This window comes from Hippoglossus hippoglossus, chromosome 15 (assembly GCF_009819705.1).
Source record: "Hippoglossus hippoglossus isolate fHipHip1 chromosome 15, fHipHip1.pri, whole genome shotgun sequence".
Classification (NCBI taxonomy): domain Eukaryota; kingdom Metazoa; phylum Chordata; class Actinopteri; order Pleuronectiformes; family Pleuronectidae; genus Hippoglossus; species Hippoglossus hippoglossus.
In genome coordinates, this window is record NC_047165.1 from 24,211,995 (window position 1) to 24,230,268 (window position 18,274).

General features: G+C 42.8%; 1 protein-coding gene across 1 annotated transcript in view; it reads right to left on the reverse strand.

Moving 5' to 3' along the window:
- The window catches only part of LOC117775290 (B-cadherin-like), a 30,817-nt gene extending 12,543 nt beyond the window's left edge, over nucleotides 1-18,274 (reverse strand). Inside the window, exons 1-12 of the mRNA XM_034608302.1 lie at nucleotides 18,166-18,274; nucleotides 8,273-8,361; nucleotides 7,416-7,679; nucleotides 6,786-6,926; nucleotides 6,288-6,443; nucleotides 4,396-4,540; nucleotides 3,496-3,668; nucleotides 2,921-3,049; nucleotides 2,220-2,405; nucleotides 1,424-1,668; nucleotides 279-421; nucleotides 63-154 (exon numbers count right to left, since the gene is read on the reverse strand). Of these exons, the coding sequence (XP_034464193.1) occupies nucleotides 63-154; nucleotides 279-421; nucleotides 1,424-1,668; nucleotides 2,220-2,405; nucleotides 2,921-3,049; nucleotides 3,496-3,668; nucleotides 4,396-4,540; nucleotides 6,288-6,443; nucleotides 6,786-6,926; nucleotides 7,416-7,679; nucleotides 8,273-8,299 (1,701 nt within the window). The 5' untranslated portion in view covers nucleotides 8,300-8,361; nucleotides 18,166-18,274. The remainder of the gene's footprint in view (nucleotides 1-62; nucleotides 155-278; nucleotides 422-1,423; nucleotides 1,669-2,219; nucleotides 2,406-2,920; nucleotides 3,050-3,495; nucleotides 3,669-4,395; nucleotides 4,541-6,287; nucleotides 6,444-6,785; nucleotides 6,927-7,415; nucleotides 7,680-8,272; nucleotides 8,362-18,165) is intronic.

The following is an 18,274-nucleotide window of genomic DNA, read 5'->3' on the forward strand; positions in this document are numbered from 1 at the left end:
CATCAGCATTAAAAGTGCTCAAACACATGACAACTGTTCAGCATCTGGGAAATGAAACACACCTTTATTGTACGTTCCTCAATTATGGGTGCATTGTCATTGACGTCTTCAAGCTGTATAATCAGAGTACCAGTTCCTGTGGCCGGGACGTCATCTGGTGAGATCACACACACACACACACACACACACACACCAGGTGAGCAAAATAAAATTAATTCTCAAGTCTATAGTTAGACAACTTCTTCTGAAGCGATTATCAAGCTTATTGTCACACCTACCATTGTCGTATGCACCAATGAGTGCTGTGTATTTGCTGTCCTTGACAAAGTGCGACTCTCTGTCCATGATGCTTTTCACCTTAATCAGGCCTGTGTCCTTGGCCACGTTCAGCCAGCCCGCAGGGTCGCTGATTATTTTATACCTGGACAGTCAGAGAAATGATGTGAGGTCAATGCAAACAAGCTCATCACAAAAACAAGCTTCACAATGGGACATTCAAATAACTTGTCAATTAAACAATATTCAATTCATCACAGTATAGTGAGAGTCTTCTTTGCGTTTTGCTTGGAAATGGGGTCAATTTAGCTTCATTTCATATTTTACATTTCTTTGACTAAGTGCTCAGTTATTTATTGTGAAGCCATTTTTACAAATCCGGGAAAACAAGGTAACATTATATCCATAATGTTTGTTTCATCATCGCATGAAGTGAATCCTCAATCAAAAGCAACATCAAGTACATCACTCTACAGATGATGTACTTGATATCAACAGCCACTGGATTGAAGAGGTCTGAACAGGAACTCTGTCAGACATCCGAGTGTCACAGGTGTGAACTGGGACTGCGGGACGATGATGAGATGTACTTGTGAGTGGTTTTCTACAGGTCATGCTGTAATTGCTGTACACCAAGATCCAGTCAAGGGCTGCAACCAACAACTATTTTGAAAATCGATTAATCTGCCAATTATATTTTTGATCAAGCGATTATTTACCAGATAAGACAAACCTACATTCCATCTTTTCTAGCAGTTTATTTAGAAAAACTAATTGCACATCTTCTTGTGCAATTATCTTTATAAGATAAACATTGCTGCAGTGTGTGCAGGGCATTAGGGCAGACCCTATTTATCGATTATGAAATTAGTTGCCAACTATTTTTATGATTGATTAAATCAATTAGTTGTTGCAGCCTTAATCCTGTCTGTGAGTATTACAAATCACTGTGCTGTCTTTTAGTGTCTTACTCTTTTAAATACAAATCTGTTTCTCGAGCTGGACTTCTCACATCGTATATTTCACTCCCACATGAAACTAGTGTGAACAGTGTTTTAAACTGTACTGTCTAATTTTCTGCAACAGGGATTAATGTGTTTTGATAAATGTTCAAAGTAACATGTTATTTTCTTCAGTTTTCTCTTACATGACTTTCTGTTTGCGTGCAATGTCGGGGTCAGAAGCAATGTACTGCACCACGTCACCATCAATAGGAAGGTTCTCCGGTTTGGACACAAACTTTTCAACTGGTTCAAAGACTGGAGCTTCGTTGACATCCTGCACGTTCACCACCACTGTGGCTGTGGCAGTGGGCAGTGGAGTAGCAAATGGAATGTCATTCTCCACTGCAACCAACAGAGTGTGCTTGCTGATCATTTCAAAGTCAAGACCCTGGTTGGATGGAGGAAACAGTACATTCATTTATCAGATAACGATCTTACATCTTGTTCTGCTGTAAAACACAAACTTGTTCTAAAAGAGTAAGCCACTTGAACACTGCTACTTCATTACTGCAACAGGTCACAGAAGAGTACATGTATATTTATATGCTTTTTGATGCTTTTCTAGTCTTAACGACCACTCAAAAGGCTTTAAACTATAAATCATACAAATTCATCAAATTCTCACACATTAATTTAGTGCGTCTTCATGCAAACTAGCTACATACTATCACATCGCATTCACACTCCATCAGGGTCATTTAGGGTAGAGTGTCTCGCCCAAAGAGGCATGCGTACTGGAGGAGCCAGGGATCAACCCAACCGTGATCCACACTGAGCATAAAGACTCTCAACAGAATCTCTATGGAAAGTTTCTATAATCTTGTGGAGTTGAGGGAGGAACTACCCAGTATAGGTGTAGTGTTCCAAATAAAAGTGTTCACAGATATCTCTAATCTTTGATATTGTGGCTTGTTTGAGAATTCATGCTTTAGGTCCTACCTTGGCAGTAGTAATGATCCCTTCGTGTTTGTTACTTCCTGTTGTGACTGTGAACAGGCCTCCAGGATCACCATCAACAATCTTGAATTTGGCGTTCCAGGCTGGTGAATGTGGCTCATCACCATCTGTTACTGCCATCGTAATGACCAGAGCGTCCACTCTATTTTCTGGTACTGTTGCCTCATACTGTGAGAAAGCAAGGGATATGTTGAAAAAAGTATAGTTCCCTGACATAAAGGTTTATTTCTTAAAGATACCCTCCTACATCAATATCTGAGTTTCCATTTGATTTGTTCTCACATGTGAAAAGTATAAATGTAAAAGAATTACTATCCAATCATGTCATAGACATTCAGAACCTAAACTGAGATCCGATAAAATGGAAAACAATCATTGTTTGTTGCTCATCACCAAAAAAGATTATGATCAGCTACGTTCTCCAGCAGTAGCCTTACAGTTGACCATGTATGAAGTCAATGTTCATCAAGCCCAGGTGACTTGCTGTGATTGTAAAGATGTTTGTACTTGTACTACATGTCTGCATGATGGCTGCAGATTTACAGTTGATTTCCTAATCATTTTTAAAACACTGTACTGTTTTTCAGACAGAAGAAAAAAGAAAAAGAAAAAAAGCACACTGCTTGGTGACAAGTAGACATCCTTGCAAAGCTGTGATTGAACTGTTTGTATGTTTTACTTACAGAGGACAGAGTGAAAGCTGGAGGGTTGTCATTGCTGTCTGTTACAGTGATGATTACTTTGGCATTTCCAGTCAACCCGTTTCCCTCCATGTCTGCTGCCTCTATCACCAGAGTGTGATTTGGGTATTTCTGTTGGGGAGACATACAATTAGTGTAACTCATCAAATGGACAACTTAAACACTCTGCTATCATTCTCTGATCATAAAACACTAAATCTATACCAGGCCTGACATAGTGATGAAAAGGTAATACTAATCTCATTGCTCTGTCCTTTGTCCAAATACCTGCAAAACAAACTTTGTTTTTGTGTTCCACCCATGTTAAACAACTTCTCCTGGAAACCCAGAATCTGCAGTTTCATCAGTGGAATCACATGCATCTTAAATATTGATTCCCAAATATGGATCTGTTCATCTTTACAGCCCTACCCGACAGCCAATGACAGACAGCTCCTATAAATGGTAAAGTGACTACAAGATCAACAGAGGCTTCATACTAATCTAACATATCTAAAATTATGAATGCTAGCACAGTTGAAGTAAAATGCTAATACAGTACGTTTTAAAATCCTCACCTCTCTGTCTAGCCCACGGGCATTGACTCTGATGGCTCCAGTGTTTGGGTTGATCTCAAACAGTGGGCCACTGGGGAACTCTGGATCCTGGCTCAGAATACGGTAACGAATATCCGAATTGGCATTACCCGGCTCGTCAAGATCTATGGCCACAACCGTTATCACCTCAAAACCTGCACAAAGGGGTTTTCAGAAATGTGAATTTAAGTACAGAGGCGTCACAACGTGAACACTTTTAATTTCGCTCTGTTTCGGCCAATCGGCTTGTTGCTCCCTCACTGCGAGCTAAATCACGACCGTTTGCTGTCCTGGCGCCTAAATGGTGGAATGAGCTCCCCATTGACATCCAGACATCAGAAAGTTTACACATCTTCCGCCGCAAACTAAAAACACACCTCTTCCGACTATACCTTAAATAACATTTTTAAAACTAACAATTTAGTAGCACTTAAAATGGCACTTACATATAGCACTTTCTCTATTCTTGTTGTTCTGGGTTTGTACCCTCATGGTTGAATGCACTTATTGTAAGTCGCTTTGGAGAAAAGCGTCAACTAAATGTAATTTTACATCTATATTCTGCAGATTCATTCTTCCCCATTTTTCTGGACTCTACTCAACACCTACCTCAACCCACAAACACTCATCTGCAAAATCTTTTAGCATGTATGCTTCATTTCAAATTATTAATAATTGTTTACATTCTGGAGATATTCCATTTGCCAACCTTTCATTCTCCCATTTTAAATAGAATTTACAGCTATAAGAAACCTAAAGCAGTGAATAATTGAAGTGAGAAGACCACAAAAACGTCAGTGCTGCCACAGAATATTACTGCCAGCTCTTCTCTGTTAAATGTAACATATTTATCCAATCATAAATGAAAGTATCTCACTGTACCTGTTGGTGAGGATTCAGGAACTTCTCCCAGAAATGTATCTTGACCAAAAACAGGTTTGTTGTCATTCTGGTCTATTACAATCACCATAATATCCATCGGCTGCTCAGCATTTAGTGACCCATCTACCGCAGCATGTGCTTGAAACTGCGAACAGACACAAATTTGTATCATAATACAACACATGTAAAAATAATTAATGTAGATATTTCATTCAGGTGATGTGAGGTATATTCCAGCCATGAGTTTTACACTCAGTAGGCCATGAAAAATACTACTGGCAAGTAAACAGAGATAAACTTGACACCACTGTAAAATACATTTAAAAGAAGACTTTTCAAATGCATTAAGAGGGAGAACATAAATGAAATGAACACTGAATGGTAGGCATTACTTTGTTTACATGACATCTCCAGAAGGCATTTTGATTATTGCTCATTTATGTCCATTTTTTAAAGAAAAGTAGTGGATGTGTCAACCCAAATGCAGGTAGGCTTTACTGCCTGTTGTTTACTACTCGATTGCACACAGTGATCTCAGAGTATTCAGACATTCTTTTCCACACATTGTATAATAGATATCATTTTTTTAAATGGACCAAGTTCCATTTTTTTCCCATCAGTCTACAATTAATAACCCATCCTGACTTGGTTTCAGAAACAACCTCTCTTTTACAGAAGTATTCAGACCCCGAGTTCAGTACTTTGTAGAGGCTCCTTTAGCAGAAGTTACAGCTTCAAGTCTTCTTGTTTGGTATCTGAGCTTCAAGTCTCTACACAGTTTCTATGGGGTTTAAGTCTGGATGACACTGTATAAATGTGTGTTTGATTGCCACACAAATTGTCAAGCGCTTGTAGTTGTTGTTGTTGTACTGAAAAAGCGCAATTTAAATACAGTCCAGATACCATTTACTTTGTCAGGACCACTTAAGGAAAGTCAGACTTGTCCTGAAGACACTCCAGCTTTGACTTGGCATCATGCTTCAAGTCATTGTCACGCTGGGAGTTTAACAGTCATGCCAATCTTAGGTTGTGTTCACTCTGAAGCAGGTTTTCTTCAAGGAACATCTTCAAGGTGCAACCCTCTGCTTTCAAAAGTATCTTGTACACGGCTAGGAGGAACCAGACAATTATTTTGTCTTTCTTCTTCTCCTCTCGGTTTTCTGGTGGATCATAAACAACATACCACCAACTCTATAAGCTGTTGCTCCTGGGACAACAGTTGCTCTCGGCTCTCCTCTCTCAATTGCTCACACATTTGCTGCATGTCCCAGTGTCAGAATCCTTTCACATAAAATATAGACATATTTTCGACAGTTTATCTTCAGGTATTTTGTTGTTTTGTCTACTTGAGTTTGAGGTAGCTACTAGATAACTGTAGGGTAACATTAAGTGCTGCCAAAGCCATGTAGAGTGTGCTGCCACCAGAGGCACGTGCAGTGATGTTAATGTTACCTCTAAGCAGGATAACTCTGTCAGTACATAGCTCAGGCACCAAAATGAGGCACTGAAATATATATATACATATTGTTTTTCCACCTCCCTGTCTCAGCCCGCCTTGGTTAGTCAACTTGACTGGACATCCAGCTCTAGAAGAGACCTTTGGTTCCAAACCTCTTCTGCCTCACAACTAATGAGATCCCTATGCTCCTGGGAAGACTAAGCTTTAGAAATGGTTTCATAACAATGTCCTGATCTTAACCTCACCACAAATTTATCACAAACTGTCTATAATGAGTTTTTGGTTCACTTGTCCATGTTCTATTAAGGGCTATTGAGTGTAGATGAAGGCACTTTACTGTACTTGGACGTCAGCATAAAATGAAAGTGAAAAGAAATACACAATGTTTGACAAAAAGTGTAGATATAAAACTAACATCAGAGAGGGTGCTTACCGTGTACCTGTCCACCTTCTCTCTGTCCAGAGGCTGTGTCAGATACAAAGTACCAGTGAGCCTGTCCATTGTGAAAAGGCCAAGGGGAGGCTCATTAGCTCCTGGACCAGTGATGCTGTAAGATATCGTCTTCACTTTATCTTCACCAGAACGGATCTGGACAAAACACAACAGGTGTGAGTTAAACAATTCTCACTGACTGTAACCATAGTTAATATATTGCAAAACCATTTAAATTTAGTAAAGAAGAAGTGCTAAGTTCTTTGAGGTTTGCTGCTTTAAAATTCCTGGGCTAGAAAATCAAAGACTGGCTTAGCTACCATATTCTACATTCTGATCAAGTAAGTTACCATGTGATCTCAACCTTGTTAAATCACAGCCATGGTGCACCAAAGAACGTAGTTGTCATTGTTACAAGGAAACATCTATTTTCTGCAACCATTGTTATTAGACATTTTTTGCATTTGAGTATTTGATTGTGCAAATTGTCCACCTTACCTGAGATACTTTAAGAGGATAGGGTCCTTTGTTATTTTCAGGAACATTGATGTCAGGAATAACCCAGTCTCTCTTCCTCCTCTTCAATCCATCACCAGACTTGGGGAAATTCAGAACAGGCACCTCTGGGGTGGTTGCATTCTATAAAAATGTTCATACATTTTAAGTACTATAGGGTTTATTAGTCTAACAAGAGTCAAGATAGACAATCTCTAAAGAAATCCTGAAATCTTAGAGCAGGCGTCAACATTAGCCGTTACTGTCCAAGGTGTACCCCAGTCCAGGGTTTTGACAATAGGTTTTCAAATGTAGGCACTACATTAAACAAATGAATAAGTACATGCCATTCAATTTATATTACACATTATACTGAAATAATGATTCTGTTTGGAAAAAGAAGGATATTTTTACATTGAGATCCTATGAGCACACAGCTTTTTCTCAATCTAATGTGGCCACAGAGGGGCAGTGTTTGTTAAGGAAAAAAGCACAGAGCCTTTTTTCCTTTGTGCATGTTGGAATTGAAAACGATATTTCCTATTAAATGTGTTATTTTGAAATTAATTTTATTTTGACAACAATGAGTTTCTGGTTTTCTTTATTCCCCTCCAACAGGGCCTCTAATCATACCTCTGTATTGTTAGCAGAGTCCACTTCATTCAAGTGGTGCTGATTGTTGTGGTGTCTGTGCTCTCCGAGGTGATGCTCAACATTTTGCTGGTGATGCCCATGGTTTTCCCCTCTGTGATGTCCATGGTGATGACCATCATTTTGTCCATGGAGACGCCCATAGTGCACGACTGTGACTGGAACAGTCATTTTTTGACCGTGCAAGTTCCAGGAGTGGATAAAGAAGTCCTGGTGTCCTTCCAGAAGAGCAACCATTCTCTTTACCTGGATGGAAAAAACATCATCAGAGAAGGTGGGCACGCTTTAACTCTTTGACTTGAAAAAACTGTACATGACAAATTAGGCAAACTGGGACAGTTTGATGATATTCCTCGCCTGGAGTAGATTGACAAGTGATCTTGGCAACTGACTGAATTTCTGATTGGCTCAGGTCAATATTTACTGAGGGTATAGAAAAGGACAAAACATTAAGAAATGCTGGATATTTCAACAAAGCTGATAGATGTGGATCCTGGAGTTCACGTGAGTCATATTCTGTATGATATCCCTCATAATTTAACTGTCTAAGAGTCAAAGCTACGTTTACATAATGAAGATCTGGCTGAAACCCAATAATTGTATTTCAGTCCGGTTGGTTTCCCAAATAGAAAGCCCTGGGAATTAATCATGCATTTATTTTACATGCAGGAATTACAGCCCCGTAGAAAAAATATGCTTAAAAATGTCCACACCTTCTTTTACTTTATTTTACTACCTAACCAACTGCAGCATTTATTTTAACTCATATAGGGTGTGAGATGAAGGGTGAAGCATCAGAAAGCATTTTTTCGGTATCGAGTCTGTCAAAGTCTGCTCACCATCAATATCCCATCTGGATGGACCATGAAACGTCTGTCATTACTGATGAAAAGAAATCTTGTGCGGTTTGTGCAGTCATTGAAGCCCACTGGGATTGAACACAAGAAACAATTAGTGCATGCAGGGAAATCAATCTGCAAATTTTCCGTACATGACAAAGTATTGTTCACTGGATAAAAAACACACACACGCTAAGCTAAATATCACGTGGAAGTGGCAGCTTGTCATAAATGGTTCAATTAGGGCTGCATGATGTATGTTAAATGTCTACTTTGAAGAAATCAAGTAAAAACAACTTGTACAAAAGGGTCATTTCAGTTCATAAAATAAGAGATGATAGCTGCCACATCAGCCTCCCAGAGTCACAACAGTTCTATAATCTGTTACATTTTCAGTTACAGCATATGAACCTGCCACAGTTCACAGGACTGTCCTGACCCAGGATGGTTAGCTGACTGGATATCTTAAGAGTGGATTCTAAGGTTGCATATACAAGAGGGAGAGGCTGAAAAAAAGTGCAAGCTGATGTGAATTTGATTTGCTAAATATGGCTATGAGATGTGAAGCAGTTTGAGATACTTGTTATTTCAATCCACTTACGTACTTCACCGACTTGGTCACTTTGAAAATTGAAAATAAATATATGATTTAGTTTTAGCCAGTCATGCAATTTCTGAAGGAAGTTGGTAAAGGAATGTGCAGTGACATAAAGAACCAGACTGGTGCAGCACCATGTTTGCTCAGTTGCTGTAAGAAACACTCAGGCTAGCGTAATTATAAATAAAATTAACATCCACCCTTAAATGTACTGATGATAGCAGATACAAGTCAAGTGAATGACTCATGGGCTTGCAAATGTGTGATTGAACACTGAAGGTAATAGGAAGTCTTTCAGTGGTCAGTGCTCATCTCAGTACTGACTGTTGACACATCTAATATGGGACAGTCAGTATCTTTCCTGTGCAAAGACTTGCTGTTGGAAATTTATCCCAGCATGGGACTATGTCAGTCGAAGGTCACAAAAGTCAATATTGATTCGGTGTGTACACATGCAAAAACAATGTCAGACTCCGTACTTTTAAAAATAATTTAAAACCTAATAGCAATAATAATAAAGTTGATCCAACCAATATATCAGTACCAAAAAAAAGAAGTATACAATTGTATTAAATATCAGGTCACTCAATCCAAAATCCCTACATATTAATGATCTGATTATTGACCATCAGATCGATTTAATATGTCTAACTGAAACCTTTCTGCAAAATGGTGAATATGTAGGTTTAAATGAAGCAACACCCCCCACCCATATTATTACTCATATTTCTCAAAGCACAGGCAGAGGTGGAGGGGTTGCAGCAATCTCTAAATCTGACTTATCTATCAACCCTTGACCTAAAGGTAGTTACAACTCGTTGGAAAATCTCATCATCAGCCTCATACAACAAAGCCTGAAATCACATAAACCAGATCTATTTCGACCTCACTCAGACCGTCACCACGGTCTTTACCTTGAATGATGTCCTCATCTCCCTATCCTCGAGACCATATATCAACAATGTCACGTAAGTGACCTTAGGGGGCTGGGCTCGCCGCCCATAAAGCTCACCGGTGAGCGAGGCCGCCTCCTCTTTGCTTCACTCGCCTCATCCGAGGCCGGCAGGTAAGTGATATATTTTGGGACTCCACTTTTATCAATCCGCCACTTTTGTGCAGGCGCCTTGTGTCCCTGAGGATTGTATGTGGTTTCCCCCTTTTCTAATAGCGAGGCAGAGGGTTACACTGCATGTGTTAAACTCTGCTCTTTGTTTCAGGCAGCTTAATTCGCTGCACCTGGTACTAACTACTCTTGCTCGCAGCTTCGGATAAGTGTTGTTTATCTCACGCTGTTTGTTTCCATACAGAGTTTTTTCTCTTACAGGAGTGAGTAGAAAAGTTTGGAAGCGTGATCACTAAATCATCTCTTCCTGAAGGCAAGTTGATTTAGATCGGGGTTGCCCCCCCTCACCCCGTAACTCGCTGTCCGCAGTGAGTGGGGTTTCTCCAACTCCCCCTCGTGCGTCCGCGCACAGTGAGGAGTGGAGGTGAGTTTCAAGTCAACCTTTTCACGTTTATTTGCCTTTCAAAAATAAATAAATAAACAGTATTTGAGGCCAGGTAGTTTCCCCTTTTCACCTCTGTGCGCAGAAGGTGGGATTGTTTACCTGTGTTCCCTGTATAAAATACAGTTGGTTCTTAGTTATCACCTTTTTTTAGGTGCTAATTTTGTTTCCCTTAAGCCCTGTTCGCAGTGGCTGGACTTTTGTTCTCTCTCCACCCCCCCCTTTTTTTCTTTTTTTTTCTGCCATTGCAGGAATACAGTGGGCATTTTCAGGTGAATTACATTTATTTCACCCCTCCCTTTATCAGCTATCCGTGGCTGCTGGGCGCTATTGTTTATCTATTTGTTTATTTATTCTTAATTCACAAAAGTGACACAGAAATGTCCTCACATTTGTGCCGTTATTGCCGGGGTATCATGGATCCCCGTGATGGCCACCGTGAATGCCCTACTTGTTTGGGCATGGCACATTTGATGGATGATATTGAGAACCCCTGTGTGGCAGCAGTGGAACTGCCTGTGGAGGAGCGTGTTAAAAGAGCCAGATGGGTGGAGCAGTCTGTTCGTGCTGGGGCCGTGCAGCCTCTACCAGCCCAACTAAATGAAAGGGGACACACCTCAAGGAAAGCCCCCCGAAAACGTAGGCATGAGCACACCCCTGTTCGCAGGCGGGACTCAGGCAAGAAACAGGCTCCCAAATCCTCACAGAACCCAGCTGGTCAGCAGGATGACACTCAGCTGAAAATCCTAGCTGCCATACGTGGTCTGTCAGAGAGGTTGGGTAGAGTTGAGGCCCAGTACCCGGCCACAACAGCTATGGCATCGGGGCATGGGCACTCAAAGGAATCCTCCCCGGACAGGTTACCCTCCTATCAGGAGGAGAATGTGGTTCACCCTGACATTCTCTCTCTCTATGCTCAAAATTCCCTTTTTGAAAGTGATGAGCAGTCTGATGGTGCTGCTGGGCTAGAGCAGCCTAAATCCACACAATTTGAGGGGGCGTCCAACCTCAGCAACATGGGTGACAGTGAGCCTTCACCCATGGACGTCATCTCAAAGGTTTCAAGTGCGGCAAAAAATTGTGGGGCTCAATGTTCCAACTGAGGCTCCTGCTCCAGTGGATGGTATTTGGGCCGGCATCACTCAGTCCCAGCAATCAGTTACTGTACCTGTGGCTGGTGACTATTTGCACATGCTCAGGAAAGCATGGAACATCCCTAGTGGTGCACCTCAGTTCAATGCAGGTTGCCGGAGACTGGCTAAGATACAGTATGCTCCTGAAACAGGAATGGGGGATATGCCTCCAGTTGAGCGGGAGATGGCAGCCTTAACATCTCTGGGTCCAGAGCGGGTAACCGCCAATCCACGCTGTCCACTGAAAGAGTGTGATAAGTCGGACCGACTGGTGTGTCGGACTTATAATGCAGCCACACGAGCAGCCCGTTCGGGCAATGCACTCGCCATTTTATTGGCAGCTCTTAGGAGAACAGCCAACCCAGAAGACACCATGAGCCTGATAGACTCTGCCCTTCTCACTCATTCCCAACTTACAAGGGACATTGGTGCAGCTATGTCATCTGCCATGATGTCACGGAGGCAGATCTGGTTGGCACAGACAACTCTTCCCGAGAATATCAGGAAAGAACTGACCAATATGCCAGTCGTGCCAGCACACGTTTTTCATCCTGACTCCCAGGGTGTGTTAGACAAGGCTGAACAGTCTCGGCGTACCAGAGAGTCTGTACAGCGCACGTTCAGAGGGGCTGTGACTACCAGGTATAAACTTAGGGGCTCCCAGCCTCCCCACCAATCATCATCCTGGGCTCGTAAGGAGCCATGGGTGTATGGCAGGCGACAGGCTACAGGATTCACAGCCTCTGGTGACTCCAACCAGCCTTCACAATGTCGACGTGGGTCCCATCCCCGTTTTTCGGCTAGAAGTGCACCCCAGTGGAAGCGCCCCCCCAGAGGTTCAGGACCTCAGGGCGGTACTGCCTAGGGGTGGGGGGACACCCGCAGAATTTAATTCTCAGCTATGCCTGGGCAGCTGGGAAGAAACTGTGTCAGACCCATGGGTGCTTGCTACAGTATCAAAGGGGTACAGAATACCCCCCCCCACCCCCCCCCCCCCCCCCCCCCCCCCCTTACTCCAGGCTCCGCATGACAATGGTCCAGTCCAGGCTCAAATCCTGACACAGGAAATTTTAACCCTTCTGCAGAAGGATGCAATTATGAAAGTAGATCCAGACGAACAGCTCACTGGCTTCTACTCCACTTATTTCCTCGTGCCTTTCCCTCTCACCACGGGTGTTCACCAGAGTGGTTGGGGCTGCCTTGTCTCCTCTCCAGATGTCAGGAATAAAAATCCTACCCTACCTGGATGACTGGCTGATTTGTGCTCCATCTCTTGGCCAACTTGTAGAGGATACCCAGAGGGTGATCTCGCATGTATGGTCCTTGGGTTTCAAGGTAAATGTGACAAAAAGCAACCTCGAGCCAAGGCAGCAGGTGACTTTTTTGGGACTTTGTTTGAATTCCCTTATGATGTCTGCATCCCTCACCTCTCAGAGGAGGATTCTAGCCTTCCTGGAACGAATCCGTCTCGGCAGGCAGCTAGAATTTATCAACTTTCAGAGGATGCTGGGGGTGATTTCAGCCGCAGCAGCTGTTGTTCCTCTGGGCCTCCTCAGGGCCCGGCCAATGCAGAGGTGGCTGAATGCCTTCAAGCTCGACCCGAAGCTGGACAGACACGTGAAACTTCGTGTGACACGTGCATGTCTCCAAGCCTTACGCCCATGGGCGGACCGGGTGCTCCTGCTCCAAGGAGTCCCCCTCGGGAACATTCCATCGAGGAGGACGGCAGATGCTTCCCTCACAGGTTGGGGAGCAGTCTGGGAAGGCAGGATGGTGCGCGGTTCGTGGACACCCCCTTGGGGTGGCGAACACATCAATGTTCTGGAGTTGAGAGCGGTTCACCTTGCTCTGAAGGCTCTCCTTTCCTCCATCCAGGGCAGGCATGTCTTGATAAGAACAGACAGTTCTTCAACTGTGTATCATATAAATCACCAGGGAGGCACAAAGTCCCTGCGTTGCCTCCAGGTGGCACAGAAACTGCTGTTTTGGGCCTTTCAGCATCTGGCTTCACTCAAAGCAATCTTTATCCCAGGGATTGTAAATCGGGCTCCCTCCACTCGGGCTAACTATGGCCAAAAATGGAGTGTGTTTTCTACATGGTGTCGCAACAGACAGGAAAATCCAGCCACTTGTCCTATTGAGCTGGTTCTCCGCTTCCTTCAGTCGCTTTTGGACTTGAACAGGGCGCACAGCACCATTAAGGTATACACTGCCGCAATTTCTTTCTTCCATGAGACAGTGGGGGATGTTACAGTTGGGAGACATCCTTTAGTGTCTCAGTTCATTAAAGGATCATACCGCCTGCGACCAAGCAGGGCTCCCAGGGCTCCATCGTGGGAACTCACCTTGGTATTACGGTCCCTGATGCAGTCTCCCTTTGAACCCATAGGGCAATCCAGCCTTAAGTCTCTATCTCACAAAACAGCTTTCCTCCTGGCTATATGCTCTGCCAAAAGGGTGAGTGAATTGCATGCTCTGTCTATAAGTGACGATTGTTTAAGATGGAGGGCATGTGACTCAGGTGTGTCGCTCTGGCCAAACCCCTCGTTTTTGCCTAAAGTCATAAACCCTCAGACGGTAAATCAGGTGGTTGAGATCAGCACTTTTCAACCTGATCCGGCTCTACTGCAGGAGGAAGCCGGCCTGCCTACTTTGTGCCCAGTAAGGGCACTGAAGGCTTATATTGCACACACAAAGTCTCTGAGGGGCTCACACTCTCAGTTATTTGTCTGTTTTGGTGGTAAAAAAGTCGGCCACCCTGTGTCTAAACAGTGTTTGTCCCATTGGATCGTTAACACAATCGCTGAGGCCTATTCTTGACAGAACCTACCAGTCCTTGGTAGCTCATTCCACCAGGAGTGTGGCCACTTCCCGGGCTGCTTTGAAGGGGGTCCCTCTTTCAGAAATCTGTGCAGCAGCAACATGGAGTGCTCCCTGCACGTTCTCTAGGTTCTACAGGATCAACGTGGCTTCCCCCACACCACTGGCTTCCGCGGTGCTGCTCTCAGCTGCTGGGCGAGGATGTGAGGCGGTGGAGTCCTCTGTTCTTCGCGACCCTGATGATACTAGTCATCCAAGGTAAAGACCGTGGTGACGGTCTGAGTGAGGTCGAAATAGATCGTAAGTTATGACTATAACTATGGATCTATGAGACCGAACGATGACCGTCACCCTCTCTTGTCACTCAGAACGGGCTGAGGCGTTCAGACAAGGAGGAGGCGGCCGCGCTCACCGGGGAGCTTTATGGGCGGCGAGCCCAGCCCCCTAAGGTCACTCACGTGACATTGTTGATATATGGTCTCGAGGATAGGGAGATGAGGACATCATTCAAGGTAAGGACCGTGGTGACGGTCATCGTTCGGTCTCATAGATCCATAGTTATAGTCATAACTTACGTTCATCTAGTTATCATATATCATCCGCCTGCCCCTTACTTGGAATTTTTATCTGAATTCTCTGAAATTCTATCTGAGCTAATTCTTAGGACAGATAAAATCATTATTGTAGGTGATTTCAGCATTCATGTAGATGCTGCTAATGACAGCCTTAGTTTAGCATTACTCATCACTCATTAATAGACTCAATTGGATTTACTCAACATCTGAAAAAACCCACTCACTGTTTAAATCACACTCTTGATCTGACATATGGCATAGACATTGAAAGTGTAATAATATTTCCCCAATCCCTATTCTGTACAAACATTTTTTAATTACATTTGAATTTAGAATCATTGACGACACTGGACAGAAATTCTATTATAGTCGGTGTTTATCTGATACAACTGTGAACAAATATAAATAACTGCTTCCTTTGACACTAACCTCACAACCATGTGTCAGTACAATACAGTAAAGAGTTATCAAAACTTCACTTCCACACTAGTTGATAACTTTGTTAATAGTACAGCAGCCTCATTACAAACAACCCTTGACGCTGTCACCCCTCTGAAAAAGAAGAAAGCAAATCAGAGGTGATTAGCTCCATGGTATAATTCTCAAACAAGTGTTTTAAAACATACATCACAGAAGCTGGAGAGGAAGTGGTGTTCCACCAGCCACTTCCTCTCCAGCTTCCGTGATGTATGTTTTAAAACTTCTCACCAAGCCAAGAAAGGTAGCCTGATAAATTGCAAGAAAGCACTTAGAAATGCCAGAACCGCCAATTATTCATTCAGCATTTGACACCATAGATCATACGACTCTGTTACAGAGACTAGAACAACATGTAGGGATTAAAGGAGTGGCACTGGAATGGTTTAAATCATATTTATCAGATAGATTTCAATTTGTTAATGTTAACAATGACTCCTCCATGCACACACAAGTTAGTCATGGAGTTCCACAAGGTTCTGTCCTTGGACCAATACTCTTCACCTTATATATGCCCCCTTTAAGCAACATCATCAGAAAGCACCACATACACTTCCATTGTTATGCAGATGACACCCAGCTGTAAATATTTATGAAGCCTGATGAATCTAATCACTGAGTCAACTTCAGGAATGTCTCAAGAACATCAAGGCCTGGATGACCCAAAACGTCTTACTTCTAAATTCAGACAAATCTGAGGTCATTGTTATTGGCCTTAAACATCTCAGAGAAACTCTGTCTGACCAGATAGTCACCTTGGAAGGTGTTAGTTTGGTCCCTAGTTCCACTGTGAGGAACCTTGGAGTCATGTTTGACCAGGACATGTCATTTGACCCACATATAAAATAAGTCTCTAGGACAGCTTTCTTCCACCTGTGCAATAATATGAAAAATGTCTCAGAAGGATGCTGAGAAACTCGTCCACGCATTTGTTACCACTAGACTGAATTACTGTGATTCTTTATTATCAGGATGTCCCAGTAAGTCTGTGAAAAGCCTCCAGTTGGTCCAATATGCTGCAGCACGAGTGCTGACAGGAACTGGAAGGAGAGATCATATTACTCCTGTCTTAGCTTCTCTGCATTGGCTCCCTGTAAAATTCAGAATAGAATTCAAGATCCTGCTCCTCACATATAAAACCCTGAACAATCAAGCCCCTTCATATATCAAAGAGCTCATAACACTGTATTGTCCCAATAGATTACTTCGCTCCCAAAACACAGGCTCTCTTGTGGTTCCTAGAGTCTGTAAGAGTAGAACAGGAGGTAGAGCCTTCAGCTACCAGGCTCCTCTCCTGTGGAACCAGCTCCCACTCTGGGTTCAGGAAGCAGACACCATCTCTACATTTAATGTTAAACTTAAAACATTCCTTTTTGATAAAGCCTATAGTTAGGGCTGGAAAAGGTGAGTCCTGAACCATCCCTTAGTAATGCTGCTATAGGCCTAGACTGCTGGGGGAACTCCCATCATGCACTGCGAACTGAGCACTTCTCCCCTTCTTTCTGTCTCTCTGCCCCCACATTCATTTATTTATTTCCTCCCATAGTTTCTCTCTCTTTCTCTCTCTCTTTGCAGATATCTCCGACTCCCGAGCTGCAGGATAACAACAATTTTTTACAAATTATTATTATTATTATTATTATTATTAACAATAATACCAATCATATCATTAATGATCAATAACATCTTTACACTCTAACTGTTTTCATTCTAACTAGTCAGAGCTGAAACCTGATGGTGCACAAGTGTTCCTGGTCCCTCTCTCCTCTCTCTCCCCCTCTTCTCCCCCTGCCCCCTATCTCTCTCTCTTCTCTCCCCTCTTTTCCACCCATCTCTCCTCTCCTCCCCATTTTCCCCTGCTGCCCACACTGAGTCGGGTTCTGTTGGAGGTTTCTTCCTGTTAATAAGGGAGTTTTTTCTCTCCACAGTCGCCAAAGTGCTGCTCATTTAGGGAAATGTTGGGTTTCTCTATAAAAAATGTAAAGTCTTGACCTTCAATGTAAAGTGCCTTGAGATAATGTTTATTATGATTTGGCGCTATACAAATTAAATTGAATTGAATTGAATGGTCAAAAATGTGATTTTATACTACTGGGGCAGTATTCTCTAATTGGAATCACTTTTTTTGTTTTGTTCCATTATTGTTGTAGTCATGTAATAGAACCTGTTAAAAGCCAACAATGCTTATTAAAATGGTATATGGCTGTAACATAGATTTATAGAGCACTTTTCTAGTCTTGTCCACTCAAAGTACTTTACACTACAAGTCACATTCACACACATTCACACAGAGCTTCTTTATACAGACTTTCACAAACATAATTCAGACACAAAAGAGCCATCAGGGGCAATCAAGGCCTCAGTTTTTTGCTCACAGAACAACATTTTGCATGCACGCCGTTCACCTGCCACACACAAGACGAGACATGGTGGGCACAGCCAGGACATCAGGGTTAAAGTGACTGGAACGATTCTGCTTCATGTCCTGACATCATCGTTTAATAACTAAATACATGTGGTAGAGACAAGCACACACACACTCCAGCAGACAGGAGAGAAGTTCTTCCTGCAGATTGTGACACAACAAAACCTAACATATAGCTGAGAAAATAAATGTATCACTATGATTTGGGCCTGGATATTTTTTAATAGCTAAAATGTTCTTCCTTAAATGCACAGACAAAAAATGATATCCAAACATACGGACAATGACTGTAGGAAAGAAATGAACACTCAAGTTTCATTCAGGTCCGTGTGTGAGAGCAGCTTCCTGGATTGTTCTCACCTCTGCCCAGCCTTGTACCCGGCCCCAGGTGCTTTCTGGTCACTCTGAAGATCAACACATCTGACTGGAATCCAGGTACACATTTTGGCTCCTCTGTGGTCTCTAAAGC